At 36.2% G+C, this 17,379-nt stretch overlaps 1 protein-coding gene and 1 long non-coding RNA gene across 3 annotated transcripts in view; both read right to left on the reverse strand.

The window, feature by feature from the left end:
* The window catches only part of LOC101746412 (EGFR adapter protein), a 132,776-nt gene that overhangs the window by 12,358 nt on the left and 103,039 nt on the right, over positions 1 to 17,379 (reverse strand). For both annotated transcript variants that reach the window (XM_021353294.3, XM_012697266.4), the window contains one exon: positions 14,763 to 14,843. In XM_021353294.3, coding sequence (XP_021208969.1) covers positions 14,763 to 14,843 — 81 coding nt within the window. The remainder of the gene's footprint in view (positions 1 to 14,762; positions 14,844 to 17,379) is intronic.
* LOC134199336 (uncharacterized) lies at positions 7,845 to 10,093 on the reverse strand. Its single transcript, XR_009973787.1, has 2 exons — positions 10,001 to 10,093; positions 7,845 to 8,163 (listed from the first exon to the last, which is right to left on the reverse strand). It is a non-coding gene; the product is annotated as an uncharacterized LOC134199336 (long non-coding RNA).

The raw sequence follows: 17,379 nt of genomic DNA on the forward strand, positions 1-17,379 counted from the left end.
AAATATGTGCCGCAACAAATAAAAGGTTGAGAATCACTGATCTAGAGAATCGCCTTAAGTCAAGTAGAGATCGGAAAGGCTTGCATTCAAAGCCAGATTTTATAAGACCACGGAAGATGTTTATTCGTGACCGGCAGAGGTTATTAACAATGTCGAATTTAACAGGCTGAAGAATACCATACCATATAAATTTAACATTACAGATTTTTTTTTTTACACTTTCATTCTTCTTTCATCGTTCATGAAAAAATTATTAGTATGAAATTACGTATTTCTTCCAAAATTTTGTACCTACTGCAGGATTTAAAAACTGCTATTAACTGTTGACTGTGGTCTATAAAAGTTCCATCCCATTCCCGTGGGTGTATTAAAAGCCAATTAAGAGATTCGCCAGAAAATGCGCAGCACTGATCTTAGAGTAATGCAATCGTAAGCCTTCAGTGAGGCATTTATTGGTAGAGAGGAAGTCCGCTTGGGTAAGAATCATCATACTATCTATATCTTCCGAAAACTATTCCTGCGTTCCGATTAGAAGGGGGCAGCAGTGCCATAAAATACAGTTGGGACTTTGATTTCACGTTCCGCGCAACTTTACCCCAGATGGATTTTTTTACTGGTGGTAGGACCTCTTGTGAGTCCGCGCGGGTAGGTACACCCACCACCCTGCCCATTTCTGCCGCGAAGCAGTAATACGTTTCGGTTTGAAGGGTGGGGCAGCCGTTGTAACTATACTGAGACCTTAGAACTTATATCTCAAGGTGGGTGGCGCATTTACGTTGTAGATGTCTATGGGCTCCAGTAACCACTTAACGCCAGGTGGGCTGTGAGCTCGTCCACCCGTTATCTAGTTTAATTTAAAGTTCGCAAAGGGCACGTTTCCGCTTACCCCTCTAATAGACGTTCCTTTAAAAGTTAATAACACCTAAACATTGATTGCTGTAAGTTTTTCAGAACGTAGCATATGAAATATTCAGAGCTACCCCCGCGCCGACAAAGGTTTTACGGCTGTGCACTTTTCAGGTCAGAGCACGTGAACAACTGTAAAAATAGGGACAACTGTCGTTCGTCGTGTGAGTCAAAACGAAAATATGTTCTATACAGTTTACTTAAGACATCGTTTTGTTTTGCAAGAACATATTATATTGTTTTGAACGAATTTTACGAAATCGAGCGTGTGCGATGTTAATATGGTAACCGCACGTTTTATTGGACGCCTATCTGAATCTTAGATTTATTATAAAATATTAAATGTACTATATATTGGCTCTATAGTTTATAAGAAATAAAAAATATTCTATCTTCAATTAGCATTTTCTTTAATTATACAAATTATGTATTCCTTGGTGAACCCTTGGTAAACATATTAAATTGGGTATCAAGTATACGTGTCCGCTTAAAAAGATAAGAAAGTTTTTTTTAATTACCTGTCATGAAAGCCTAATAGTCATTCCTTAAGATTAGTTAAAAAGATTAACTCAATTTACTGAGTTTGCGTGCGCAAAGTCAATACCAGATATCTAAGTAGAAAACGGTCGTTAGGAATGGTGCATATTTTGGTGCTTAAAACAAATAGGACGTCTTGGAAATGTTTGAGATTTAAACAAAATTCGGAAAAAAAAAACGTTCAACTATATTTTTTATAATGTTTCTCATTGCACCGTATGTAAGAGACAATAAATAAATCAGCTGACGCTCACGGGGTCAACGGTCTCGAAGGAACTTAATTAGTGGAGGGGCTGCATTGCGAGTAAACGAAATAAAAAATTAGGAAAACATAAAGTATATTTATTCGATTTTCGTAAATTAATTCGATCAATAAAATATTTTGTAAAAAGTTAAAACTTCAGTTAACATAATATTGAAATGTCTACGCGACACCTTAGCCGTTCGTGACTGAAAATTTTACAGTTTCCAAATGTCTCAAAAAAATGTACTAATTAATTAAAAGTAATGAAAAATAAAAAGTTAATAATTTTGTAACAGTATTTTTAATTACAAATATCACCACTCATGTAGACACAATGTGTAATTGAAGTAACAAATATTTAGTTGCAACAAGCTATCCCAGAATCAAATCGAAAACGGGCTATTGCATCGCTTCAGAAATAATCTAGGCAGGATAACCGTATCTACCTTAGTAGACTCATATATGCAAATATTAAACTCTATATTATGTTACACATTTTGTTATGACTGCTACAAAGTTGTGTGCCTGTCTTTTTTTTAAAATAGTTTCAAGTTTATTTAAAAACTGTAAGCTTGTTCCACAATATTTAAGTAATCTAAGTAATATTGGATAATGCCAATAGCTTGGTATAAGTTAGCTAAAAGCTATATATAGATCTTTCAGTCAATGGACAGAAATGTCGCTGGGTTGTCCCCATCTGTCTAGCCGATAAACGTAGGGTAAAACGGGTGCTTGAGTGAAGATGGAAATGTATATTGTAAGTGTACCCTATACAGAACTAGGGGATTCGAAGCATTCAAAATTTAATGTTTCAGCTCCGAAGAATTATGTTTTTTTCCATTTATCAAGCTCTATGTGGCGTCACTTGCATGGATCACACTTTTTTTTAAATTTAATACAGCTATTTAGTTCAAAATGTTTACAAATTTTACTGGTGGTAGGACCTCTTGTGAGTCCGCGAGGGTAGGTACCAGTACCCCGCCTATCTCTGCTGTGAAGTAGTAATGCGTTTCGGTTTAAAGGGCAGGGCAGCCGTTGTAACTATACTGAGACCTTAGAACTCATATCTCAAGGTGGGTGGCGGCATTTACGTTGTAGATATCTATGGGCTCCAGTAACCACTGAACACCAGGTGGGCTGTGAGCTCGTCCATCCATCTAAGCAATAACCGTCCTCTTTAATCTCTCTTTCGATTAATGAGAACGATCGTAGAATTGGTTGTGTGGTTTCGAAGAAAGAAGCTGATACACAGACAGCAAACCACAACTTGACGTTATTATTATTTAAAGATGATTTAAAAAAAAATACTAAGATAAATGACTGTAAGCTAACAGCTTTATAAAATAATCCTAAACTAGAATTTTCTTTTACGTTATGACTACCCAAAATATACACACGAGACAGAAACTAGCTTAGTGCACTAGGCCGACGAGGAATTTTTTAGTGTTTTCTGAACAAATCAAGTCTCGATACTCTAAATTAACTAGCAACCTGCTATTTTATTGCTTTTTCAATTTAAGGGCATTAACAGTGATACAAGTCATACCTTATAACTTTATTTATTTATTTATTTATAACTTCTTATACTAGAAAGTATAAAGGCGGACTTAATGCTATAGGCATTCTCTAACAGTCTACCTTAGGGGAGTGCAGAGATGAAGCTTGGTAGGTGTAGTGTGAACTTGATATTACTTAAACATATGTGTGTATATAACATACATAATATTTATAGATACAAATACTCGTACTTAAATAAATACATATACATAAATATATAGATATACATAAATATATACATTTACATATCATAAATATATGCATATATAAACAAATATTATCATTAGATGACTCTGCTAACTCTCTGAGAAACAGGTCTCGAACCTTCGTCTTAAACGCTTCACGTGTACACTATACTTTACTTTATAGTCCGTCATCGGATGAGCTATCCAAGTTCTACTTATCTATTAATACGTATTCGTAAAGTTTAATAAGAAGAAAAAATAATTATAACTTCATACGGCTTCTTGCAGCCCTAGTTTATCGATGTTCCAACCAGCGGAGTGGAAGCGACGAGGCAATCAGTCGCAGGCCTCACGTTTTCTATCAACGCTCAAACGGGACCGGATTCTACAAATGTCGACTCAGCCCTCTGATAAGTTTCTTTTTGAAGAACATCAACCGAAGCGATGGAATGGATTTAAGAAATATAGTAGATTCATCAAAATTATAAGTTTTGATTTAGATTTTTACTGTTGATACGAGATCATAATGCTATTCGCTAGGAATCAAATTATTTAGGTGATATTTGATATCAGAATGAAAAAAAAAGTATGTATTATCAATATATAAAAAAAGCATTTTACAGAGTTATATACGTATGTTTTACACACGTAGTTTCAAAATAAATAAAAAACACGCTTAATAGCAAAACGAACTAATACTCTATTTCATTATTTTTTTTCAATCCTATTAATATTGGTTAAGACTTTAGAGCAAAGCTATAAATTTGTTTTGATTTAGATTTCTGTGCCACTGTTGATACGAGATCATAATGTTATTCGCTTTCGAATGCAGAAAGCGATTTTCGTAAACATAGTTAGAGAATAAATTCGGGAATAAAAGTTTATTTGAAAATATTTAGGTGATTTTTGAGCTCAGAATGAAAAAACTATGTATTATCAATATTTAAAAAAAGCATTTTACATCGCTATGTACGAATGCTTTATATACGTAGTATATAAAAAAAAACACGCTTAATAGCAAACTGAACTCTATTTCTTCTTTTTTTTTTTCAACCCTGTTAACATTGGTTAAATTTTTAAAGCAAAGCTATAAATTTGTTTAGTTTTAATTGTATATTGCAATCGGAGATCGGAGTCTGTGAACATGACCTTTAAAGATTTGTATTAAAATACGAAGCTATTAGTTAAATTTTTCCCCTACCCATTCACTGCTACTCTAAGGGGCTATTAGAGCTATGCCCGTACGGATAGATGAGGGCTAGGGAGAGCTCACGGGCTCAAACTGAGAGGATTTGATGACACTAGCCCTAGCAGGAACAATGGTTCGCAGAATTTACCACCGGATCGGAATCGCGACCCACTGAGAAGACCCGGCGAGAAACTCAGTGGGCTGTGTCTATGGGATTCAACGCAAGCATAAAAAAATATATATAAAATATAATTCAATTCAAAGCTATAATTTTTAAGAACGCATGACTGCTTCACGGTACCTATCAGTGGAAGCTCAAAATACACCCCACTATGAAAAATTAAATGAAACAATTAAATGTAATTAATGCAAGTCTGTTCGTATCGTTATGCACCCAATTACCGAACGCATTATATTTATATCTATGCATCGTATCACTCTAGAATTAATGTACTGACCAAAACTATGCTATAAAAAGCGGCAAGCTATAAAACGTGTTTCGACTGGTAAACTGTATAAGTTCAATAACTAATTGTGTAAACTGTATAAGTTCAATAACTAATTGTTATATTAGATTATTCCTGTTTTGAATAGGCTGTGCAGTAGCAGATTTATTATATGTCATTATATATTACGGTTAAAGCCCCAGTTCGACAATTCAAAAATAAAAAAATCTTTATCATCTTATTCAAGTAGAATAAATAGACTTTATTACGTATTAGTTAAGTATCAAATTCTATTGGCATTGGCACGCCCGTTTAGTGCACAGCTTAGTAACGAACGCTTAGTATGTTTAAGCATAAAGACTAATAATAATACTATAATAACATCGTTTGCCATGGTTCGGCCAGAAATGAAATCGATTTTTTTTTGTAGACCCATTAATAACGAAGAAAGCGAATAAAAATATTATTATCGCTTTATCTAGGACATCGCAACGCTTTACCATGTACAGCAGAGCAATATACGCTATTCTTTATCGTGGTAAGTACTTTTCAGCGGAGCTTTACTGCGTTTACCCACGATATCCAAGATGGGTAAGTGCGTTTAGACACGGCAGGCGTGGCGAATACATGACCTTGTCGGGTCGAGATTGTAAAAAAGCTTTGTATTTCTGACCTTATTTTAAACGTGATATATGTATACAAGAAATAAGGTAACATTATAGACGTAGTAAATTGAACAGTAAAAACTTTTTTATACATTTTATACATCTACCTTTAAGGGAAACATATCAAAAAAGTTTCGGCATGAAATATCACGTCTCCAATAGAAACAGATAGACCTGACTATACGGATTGCTATACTTTTTTTTAACAAAAATACAAATGTTTTTTTTTATTGCTTAGACGTGTGGAAGAGCTCACAGTCCAACTGGTGTTAAGTGGTTACTGGAGCCCATAGACATCTACAACGTAAATGCGCCACACACCATGAGATATAAGTTCTAAGGTCTCAAGTTTAGTTACAACGGCTGCCCCACCCTTCAAACCGAAACGCATTACTGCTTCACGGCAGAAATAGGCGGGGCGGTGGTACCTGCCCGTGCGGACTCACAAGAGGCCCTACCACCAGTAATTACGCAAATTATAATTTTGCGGGTTTCATTTTTATTACACAATGTTATTCCTTCACCGTGGAAGTCAATCGTGAACATTTGTTGAGTACATATTTCATTAGAAAAACTGGAACCAGCCTGCGGGATTCCAACATCGGTGCATCGCTCGATACGAATGCACCGGACGTCTTATCCTTTAGGCCACGACGATTTCAAAAATGTTTTCTGGAACGAGGTAAAATACGTATTAGTCGTAACGCTTAAAGTAATATTCTGTTGCCGATGAAATAGGGTTATAGTGAGCCGACGCGCATATGTACCGTTATATTTCTGACGCGAGACATTCGTCTGTCCTGTTTTTTAGGGTAGGGTAGGAACATTCATTGTGCAACAGATACTTCGTGCTTCTCTCTCAAAGTGAATATTGGCTCTAAAAGCCATTTTATATCATCAAAGACTTGAGCGTAATACCGAAATAGGGCTTTGAAATAACCGGTACTTAGCAGGAAACCTACCATTAAGCTTTTCCTGAAAAGCTTGGTGAAAGATTGATAGATAGGGCACCTTGCAAGCCCGCACGAGTAGGTACCACTACCCCGCCCACTTCTGCCGTGAAGCATTGATGCGTTCTGGTGCGAAGAGTGGGGCAGCCGTTGTTATAGTGCGTTTCAAATAAGAATGTGCACGTCAATGACCTTGATCTGTCAAAGTTCGATAAAAAAGTATGGACAGCAATAAAAAAAAATCTTCTATTTTTTAGTGAATTTTTGCCTAATTATGAATACTATTAATATGCTTGTTTTAATGAACCATACACACCTATATAATTTTCTTGATATGTTGAGTACTGGTCGAGGTAAATTAAACATGAATTTAGATTATATAAAAAGAAACCCCACCTATTTAAAAATCAACGCTGCAACACGTCGGGCCCTATAATCTATGGATGGGCGACGACGATGATTACTACTCAAGCAGTGGAATGAGTGGAATCGGCAAACTCGGAGATTTTGATTATGAATTACATAATATTTAAAAAAAAAAAACCTTTTTTACTAACTTTACCTATTTTTACGATTTGACAGCTATGACGTCACAATATGGCGCACATTCTTATTTGAAACGCATTATACAATTAACATCGGATGTCAATGAACTGTGGAAGTGAAACCTTTCAACCGTCTAAGATATAAAAAAAATTTAGTATAATCGAGTTTTAAATCAACAACAATTAAATTATGTGTGTATTTACTGTTCCAATGTACATATTTTGCATGCTTGTATGTTTTGCAAAACAGCCTTTTCTCGCACATATGTACCTACAATAATATTGCACGCATATTTCGCTTAGATTAATGCGAGAGAGCACCGAGTAATTAAAGCCAGACTGGGCCTATATTAAAACAATATATTAGTGCTAAAATTAAATGTCACAGATTCAAGTTTCTATTTTAGTTTACGCTCAATATATACCATGCTAAATATTCGAAATTATAATGGGAAATTTTGAGGAATTCACTTTGAAACAAATGTGGTTTTTATTTTAGATTTTTATTGAGTGCTGTGCAACGGTTCTTAATGAAATAGAAGGCAGGGATGTGATTCACTGCGAATTTCAAGTTAGTGTACGTAGAGCTTATAATTGCGGACAATTAACAAATATTCAAGTTAATTTACAAACAAGTTTTCCGGACTTTTTTATTTTATTTGTGATTCACAGTACATCTTACTATCATTACCAAATTTGTAATCCACTCTCTTTACTTTAACCGTGAAACAATTACAACAAATACACTCATGTCGGACAATGTGACTATGAAGATTTTAAATATCGCAAGCAGGTACTAATTTTTTCTACTAAAATACGTACATATTACAAATTAAAAAGTTGCTAACTAGCGTTTCCGATCCGGTGGTAGATTCTGCGAAGCACTGCTCTTGTTAGGTCAGTGTTAGCAACTCTCCGGCATGAACCGCGTGAGCTCGCCTATAAACGTTAGGGTGAAGCTATAATAGTCTCTCAAGGCTATCAGCATAGCTTGGGGAAAAAAAATGCTGCCTATTTAATGTCATGTTGGTCACGAGCTCGTTAACCCGTAAAAACGCCGATTATTCATTTAATTAAACAAAAGAAACCATGTAGAATAGAAAAAACAAAAAAAAAACATTCAAAATACTTGCATTTAAAAGCAAGCGTGCTCCATTATAATTTGGCATTCGTAATGGGCTTGCCGCCCGAAAGTAAATTTTACCGTTGAAATGAGACATAAATAGCATTATCGGCGTTGTGCGAGCGTGACAGAGGGCAAGGTCGACTGAATTGGCGTGAGGAACGGCAGTAAAACATCGAGCCAGGAATGGAAATAATTCGGATTTAATTATCGAGACAGAGGGACGGATTCCACATTTAGAAAGTACAGAAAACATTTTAGAACAGTGATTTTGTTTCGTTGTTGACTGCGTAATGTGTACCAAACTAAAAAAAAAATCGATGTAGAACTTGTGTACAGTGTGCTTAGTGCGAGTTTTTTAACGTTCTCTATAGCGTAAAAGTTAGCTCATATTTGTATGGAATGGGATCGTTTGCGTACGTTTGCTCGGGGAGTGCTCTGAGGAATTGTTCGAGATGATACCGGCATCTCGTTTTTACCATCGCACCGCCCGCCACCGGAGTAAAGTTCATCCATACTACCTCGAGCCACTGCGGTCATCCACAGTTTCCAGAGGTATTTTTTGCCACGTACCATCCGGCTATGGAATGAGCTCCCCTCCACGGTGTTTCCCGAGCGCTATGACACGTCCTTCTTCAAACGAGGCTTGTGGAGAGTATTAAGCGGTAGGCAGCAGCTTGGTTCTGCCCCTGGCATTGCTGAAGTCCTTGGGCGACGGTAACCACTCACCATCAGGAGGGCCGTATGCTCGTCTGCCTACAAGGGCAATAAAAATAAAATAAAAAAACGTTTGCCGCTAGGGGCGCTGTTCCAACTGCATACAAAGGTTAACTTTTACGCTATCGAAAACGTTAAGAAACTCGCACTAAACACACAGGAGATAGAAGCTATGCTGTAACTTTCCGTAAATGCGCTATCGCATTAGAAAATTAAGGTTAGACATCTTAGGTAGCGGGTAAGGATATTTATAAAATTCACTAAACACTCGCGAAATTTATATGAGTGGTTTTTTTTTTTTATGATTGAAAGATTACTGGTGGCCCGAAGGCCTTTCCAGCTTCACCAGGACAGGTGGGCGAGCAAAGGCTCAGCCAGGAGGGGTGGGATTTGCTAACAACTGCCCGAGCGCCTCCGAAGGAGACCTAACAACTCAAAAGCAATTGCTTCGCGAATGAATCTACTACCGGATCGGAATCGCGACCCACTGAGAAGATCCGGTGAGAAACTCAGCGGGCTGATGCATGGGTTAGGTTGCACGTCGACCTCTTTGTCGAGTTCGACGAGTACGGTTACCGGGGTTCCTCAAGCTGCTCCTAGTGTTAGAGCTGAAAGTATCTAATGCAAGAGTTATTGGATCTGATGGATCCGTAAGGACGTGTCTAGGGCGACGACGGTGACTTGCTCCTGCGTGATCAGGATTCGGGGAGTAGTCAGCGGCGGCAACGATAAGGCGATTATCATGACGCATGGCCACCTATATGAGTGGTGTTTGGGGATAGGGTTTTCCCATGACACAAAGATGTCAGGCGGTTTTTCTCTCCAACCCTTTAAAGATCAAGATATAAAAAGATTGGAATTTGGAAAGACCTCGATTCCCGATTGGAGTTTAATAATTGGTTACTTGGTAATAAATTGGGCTCTGAGCGAACTTACACATCTGTTATCTTTGGCGTTTTCGGTAATTGTATATAAAATCCGATAGCTTAATTGTACCGCTGTTACAGATAAGACAAATTTTAAGTGAATATTAACTGATTGACAATCTGAATTGAAAAACATATTTCAATCATAATTTTCAAATACTAAGAAGGAAGGTTTCAATTTAAAAAAAGGTTTCATAATTAGTTCAGCATATTTGCTTGCTTGTAAATTTTATCACAATAAAATATGCTTCAACGGTATCAAGTCGTGAGCAAACAGAACGGCCTCATTAACTTTTATTAGTTTTGAGGAAGAAATTTCGTTTTAAGGAACATTGGACTTTAATGGGGCTACGTAAGGGTTGATTTAATTGTAATAAAGTTGAGTGCCTGCCATCTCGTAGGTGCACTCAAGAATATATTCGTTATTTACTTTTATTTCTGCTAAAAATTCAAATAAATCAAAATTAGCTTACAATACAACAGACAGTCATCACATTAGTTTTGATAAATAATTGCTATTAAATCTGAGTAGACCTCATACAAACAGTAAATGACCAGTATGCTTGGTGTGAGTATTTTAACGTTCTCGATAGCGTAAAAGTTAACTCAAATTTATATGGAGTTGAAACGTTTGCCTACGTTTGCCGCTAAGAGGGCTGTTCCAACTACACACAAAGTGTTAACTTAAGCATGACTTAAGCCCGCTGATGTTACTGGAGGCCGCTAGTAACAAGAGCATGCCGCGCTACCTTGATTCATATGTCATTGGAATAAGAACTAATCTGCGCCACAAAATTACTACACCCCAAAAATAAGCAGGACGTATCACACAACACTGTCTCTTAATTCTTAATTTGCTACTAACAAATCTTGTATTATTAGCACATAATGTATGAACAGCGGTATAAAATGGTATAAAACTTGTCTCCTTCAAGACACGAAGAGTTAAAAACAAAAGAATGCCACTTCTAAAGTACCACAAATCACGGGGTTGTCATAATAACAGGGAAACGCGGTAGTAGGCAGAGGACTAACTGTAATAAATCACTCAATATATGCACAGTGGGTACATGTTGCAACTGAAGAATTTTGAACTCTACGTTAATGAGATAAAGATGAATATCATTTTAGGAGTATGCTTAAAGATTTTTGAGTTATTGAGCATATAAAAGTAATCTCTATTTCAAAGAAGACATGGTTGTCTTTTGAAGTTGACAAGAGTTTAAAAATACAGATAAAACTTTATGATACAGAGGATTTAGTGTTGAGTTATTGTTGAATGTTTTATTGTATAAAAAATTTGTTTTGTACATGTATTGCACATGTTAACATTCACGATAGTTTAGTAAAAATATGTATCCAAATTCAAAGTACATATTTGCATTTAAGAAGCGTGTTATAACAGATACCTATTCTAATAACTTTTTATTAGCTATGGCATTTAAAATATAAGGTGTTAAACGCTGTATTATGGGAACCATATACATTGATATACATAATTACTTAATACTAGAGGTCCCTAGAGGTACTAGAGGTTTGTACACTATTATGATTGTATTTTATACTTCTATAATCACAAATTTCGCCAAGACTACACTATAAAAAATATTAACAAAGGCAAACAATATTTAATCTATTCTCAATTTGACAACAGACGCCAAGAACAAAAGTTTGTAGTTTGTGTAATGTTTTCTTTATTGATTTAATGTATCTTTTATGCATTATTTAAAAAAAATATTAGCATTGTGCACTTCTTCTCTATATTCTCTATAAGTGTGGAAAATTTCATACTTCTCCGTCCGCGCAATTTTCATAAAAATGGATACAAAGTTTTTGCTTCACGTATTAATATATAGATACCTTTAAAATTATTTCCGATGTTAGAATCGACCCCACGACCCGCGGTCCGGATTGTCGATAATCCCATTCTCAACGATCGTTTGAAAGCTCTGGGAGTGCTCTGAGGAATTGCTTGAGATGATACCATCATTTCGTTTTTACTATCGCATAACCCGCCACCGGAGTAGAGTGCATCCATACTACCTGGAGCCACTGCGTTCACCCACAGTGCGTTTCCAGATATCTCTTTTGCTACGTACCATCCGGCTTTGGAATGACCTCCCTTCCAGTGTATTTCCATGTCTTTCTTCTAACAAGGCTTGTGGAGAGTATTTAGCGCTAGGCAGCCGCTTAGTTCTGCCCCTGATTTTGCTGATGTTACACGGGCAATAAAAAGAAACCTGATAGCGGATTCCTTTAAAAATTACACTATAATATTATTGTTTGACAAAAAAATAAAGACGAAACTATTAAGAGCTTTTAAAAGTAAACGATTATCGTAATGACTTTGAAGTATACGCTGTGAACGGGATATTGCTCGATACTGTGTTATTAGAGACCGCATATAATATACACATCACGTCACCCAAAGAAACGCCATAACTTTAAAAATACGTTTTTCGAGTATTTTTCATATAATTCGGGATTTAAATTAAGTGTTAACATGTAACACGGCACTACAATAATATACTACTTCTAGGAATCAGAAACGGTAGTATAAAAGAAAAATACCAATGAGTTTAATAACACTTATAATCTCTTTATTGTTTTTATAATTTACTCACAATATTCGCTAATTTATTTTGTAGTATGAATAAAATTATAGAAAGTTCATAGAGACACATTAAATAAGAGCGGTCTGGTGTAGTGGTAAGTGACATGGTTACTACACAAGGGGGTCGCGGGTTCGAATCCCGCCAAGAGAAGATATTTGTCTGATAAATATAAAATGAATTTTCTAGGGTTATGGATGTATATTAAATATATGTTTGTGTATAATAAAAATCTTACATTTATTTCCGTGATCTGGTACCTGTAACACAAGTTCTTTACGAACTTAGCACGGGACCAGTTAACGTGGCGTGATTGTTAGTAAATATTTATTTATTATTTATAACTAAGAGTGAATTATATAAATCGTACGGCCATTGAGACGACATGTCGCTTCCAGGAGAGACGGACACAAAATTCACCAAATCATTCGCTCGCTTTTTATAATAAGTTTGTCCTTGTTGACCCTAAAACTAACAAGGCTTCATTGAAGTACCAAAACAGCGCAATCCGATAATCGAAGTGTTAACACTATAACACGAACAAACAAGCAATAAATCGACAAATCCCCAATATTAAACATTCCAAATCGATGCCTCCAATGAACACTACTTACTCTAACTCCAAATTCGTAGGTTTACAGGAGGAGAGTTTAAACGAAAAAAGTTGGTAAAATCTTTATTATTGCAGATATATTTATGGTTTTTTCTTGTGTAACTAGCTGATTTACTCTTGCTTCGAACCCCATCAATAATGAATTTGTAATACTTTTAAAATAGTGAAGCGATTTGCGTGAAAAACGAAAATTTCAAAATTTTTCAGTCAGAGTAGTGTTCATTGGAGGCATCGAAATACAACCGACGCGGCGACGTATCAATCAGGAACAGCACATTCTGCGTGCTGAAAATAAATATTTAAGTACAATAAAACTACATTTCGCTTTGATTACCGCATGAAATATAAAATTATGAAATTAATTACGAAATCCACTTGAATTACGAAATCTCTAATTATGAAATCAATTCAGTAGTTGAAACTACTCGTGTTTTATTGCACTTTATTGGTACTATACCAGATGTATTCCGGAAACTTCTGACGACAACTATACAAACTTTTAACTCAATATTATATACCAAACACAACAGATGGACACGGAGAAAGAAAGCCACTTAACTTATTTATCTACTATATTAGAAGAAGTAGATTGAAAAATCCTTTATTTTAAGTTTACAAGACTGAAAGTAAAATATTAGAATTCTTGAATTCTCAAGTTGAGCTCTTCTCAGCCGCACGGTCATCTCTACGCATAACTAAGCACAGCCCGTGTTTAAACAGTAGCTTGGTAGTTTTTACTGAATACCCGTTTAAAACAATAAATAGGGTGTCGATGTCCGGAACGTTTTCTGAGAGAATTATGGTATTTTACGAATTTCATATCCGGCTATTAGATTCTTCGATTTGTGGTTTACGTTCTTTTAGCTATTAATAGGCAGAGGTGTTAAGTAGTTATTGGAGTTCAAAAAAAAAAACTCAACGTAAAGACCGTTGCCATTGGGACATGATTCCGAAATCTGAATTGTATGTTCTCAATTCGTCTATATTTTTATGTGTGGTTTAGTTGGACCGATTTTGATGAATCCATTTGAAAGCTGACGCTTTCATGTGGTTCCATTTAAATTATTTTAGCTTGTTACCTATATATTAAAACGGAAGTAAACATTTTATGCCCCTTTTTACGAAAACTACGCAGACGCAGCAGTATGAAATTTCCCACACTTATAAAGAATATAGAGAAGAAGTGCAGAAAGCTCATATTTTTTTAAAATAATGCATAAAATATACATTAAATTAATAAAGAAAACATTACACACATTACCATGTATTTGACACACACACGCAGCCATATTGTTTGTATATTGTCAAACTTTTCTTATTGCTTATAGTCTGTGATCAAATTGAGAATAGATTAAATATTGTTTATCTTCATTAACATTTGCCTAAAGTGTAGTCTTGGCGAAATCTGTGATTATATAATTTGACAATAGAACCATAATAATGGTCAAACTTATAATTCAATTAATTATAATCGAATTTCGACTACCGCGGGACCACTAGTTCGTTAAAATTTTGTAGTATTCATTGCTCAATATGTTGTAACTCACCCATAATGGTGCAGAGGGCTGAAGCTGCGACGCGAACGCCATTCGGAAAGCATCTCCCACCAGCGTGTTTAGTTCCTCCGCCTGTTAAAAATAAAATAAAAACAATTATTTTATAAAATCACCTTCTGCATTTTCAATTATAAGAATAATATATAAAATATGTAGAATAGGGATTGCAGCGCATTAAATAAAACTTCCACTGTTTCAAAATCTTCTGTTATAATAATAAGTTGAAAATTAATTAACACTTTTATTACGCCTTGCTCATTTTTTAACAGTCTTCGCCATCTTTCTTTTCTCTGTCATTCTCTCTGTCATTCTCTTGTCCCTGTCTTTGCGTTTTCTCTCACCCACATCTTAACGCTCCGTTCCACACTCTTTTGATACATTCCATTATTACCAATCCTACATATATATAGGCTCGTTTATTAATCAGCCTACACGTGATCGTAACGCCAGCAACAGCGTCTAAATATTGGGAATAAGGAAATATTGGGAAAAGCCTATTGAATAATAGCGTTTTTAATGCACATTTTTTATTAACTCCATACGCATGTTAGTATGTTTTTTTTTATTGCTTGGATGGGTGGACGACCTCACGGCCCACCCGGTGTTAAGTGGTTACTGGAGCCCATAGACATCCACAACGTAAATGCGCCACCCACCTTGAGATATAAGTTCTAAGGTCTCAAGTATAGTTACAACGGCTGCCCCACCCTTCAAACCGAAACGCATTACTGCTTCACGGCAGAAATAGGCAGAGTGGTGGTACTTACCCGCGCGGACTCACAAGAGGCCCTACCACCAGTAATTACGCAAATTCTAATTTTGCGGGTTCATTTTAATTACACGATGTTATTCCTTCACCGTGGAAGTCAATCGTGAACATTTATTGAGTACGTATTTCATTAGAAAAATTGGTAACCGCCTGAGATTCGAACACCGTTGCACCGCTCAACACGAATGCACCGGACGTCTTATCCGTTGGGCCACGACGATGTACCTGTGTTATACCAATATTTTAAACAGTTAGACCCGCTATTTATTTTAATGTGAGTATTCTTATAATACCTAGATGTAGGTTCATTACGTTGACAGTCAAAACGAAAATTTCAAAATTTATTTCATTACAGAACTTTATGCCTTTGTCATTCATGAACACGTGTTTAATGAGCACTTATCCTATAATCGCAACTAAAAAAAAATCTTTTTTTTTTGTATTTAATTCAGTATCTTCACGTATTAGAATTATCAAGTTTAGTACTGGGAGTAAAAATCGCTAAGCAAGTCCTTCGTTGATTTTCGACAAGAGCTTCCGATCCCCTGGCGGAGTCAGAATACAAAAAATGTTTAGGGGAAGGTGGCACTGGCTTTAACAAATCAACTCCACCGCTGCACGGGACGCGACAACATGAAAGAGATCGTATCTGGAGCCAGTAAATGTCATATTTGCATGTTCGTATATGAATACACCGGGCATCTCTAATACTTCGAAAGTCTCCTAAAAAGGTTGATCCCGTCCGATGTTTGTAAACTATAACATATTTTACGGAAGAGTACTGTTTTGCGTCTCATTCGCGAAGAAACTGCCCTTGAGTTGTTAGGTCTCCTTCAGAGGCGCTCGAGCCTTCTAAGTTTCTCGCCGGATCTTCTCAGTGGGTCGCGTTTTCGATCCGGTGGGAGATTCTGCGAATCACGGCTCTTGCTAGGGTTCGTGTTAGCAGCGTCGTCAGGCTTGAGCCGCGTGAGCTCACCTACTAGTTAAGGTTACGCTGAAATAGCCTCTCAAGGCTATCTAGCTATCTTACCAATCAGCTTAGGTAGAAAAAAAAACCAGAGGCGCTCGGGCAGCTGTTAACAAATTCCATCCCTCCTGAGCCTTTGCTTGCCTATCTGTCCCAGTGAAACTGAAAGGGCCTCCGGACCACAAGTAATCCTACCTTTATAAACTTCAATCAAATATGAGGCTTTCACAATAGATAGTACAAGTTTTAGCAACATTTCACACCAAATGAAATTGAGCTGGGCTTAATCGCAGTGAGTACTGTAGGAAAAGGCCACTAACATACGCTAGCATGCTCCGAAAATAAATAAATAAACCTACAATCCAATTGCAGCGCTACCTAACGGGTCCAGTCGTAAATCTAAGCCGTACTCAAACACACACAAAACAATAAATCAAAATCGATCCAGCCATTAAGGAGGAGTTCAGTAACAAAAACACGTGCAGAAGAATTATAATTATTATACTAATAATGAATGACTAGATGATGACCGAGCTTTACTCGTTTTTTTTTTTTTTTGATAACGCCATCTTGTTGTGTTTTTAAAGCGGTTAGTTGCCCTCAATTAAGGAAAATAGTATTATTATTCGCCAATAGATGTCGGGAAGAGTTGATTATTGAAAACACGAATAAAACAACATTTTCTGAAAATAAATCGTAGCTAGATCGATTTATCGCCCCCGAAATCCCCTGTATACTAAATTTTATGAAAATCGTTGAAGCCGTTTCCGAGATTCAGATTATATCTATATATTAATACGCGAAGCAAAAACTTTGTATCCCTTTTTACGAAAATTGCGGGGACGGAGGAGTATGAAATTTTCCACACTTAT

This window comes from Bombyx mori, chromosome 9 (genome assembly GCF_030269925.1).
Source record: "Bombyx mori chromosome 9, ASM3026992v2".
Classification (NCBI taxonomy): domain Eukaryota; kingdom Metazoa; phylum Arthropoda; class Insecta; order Lepidoptera; family Bombycidae; genus Bombyx; species Bombyx mori.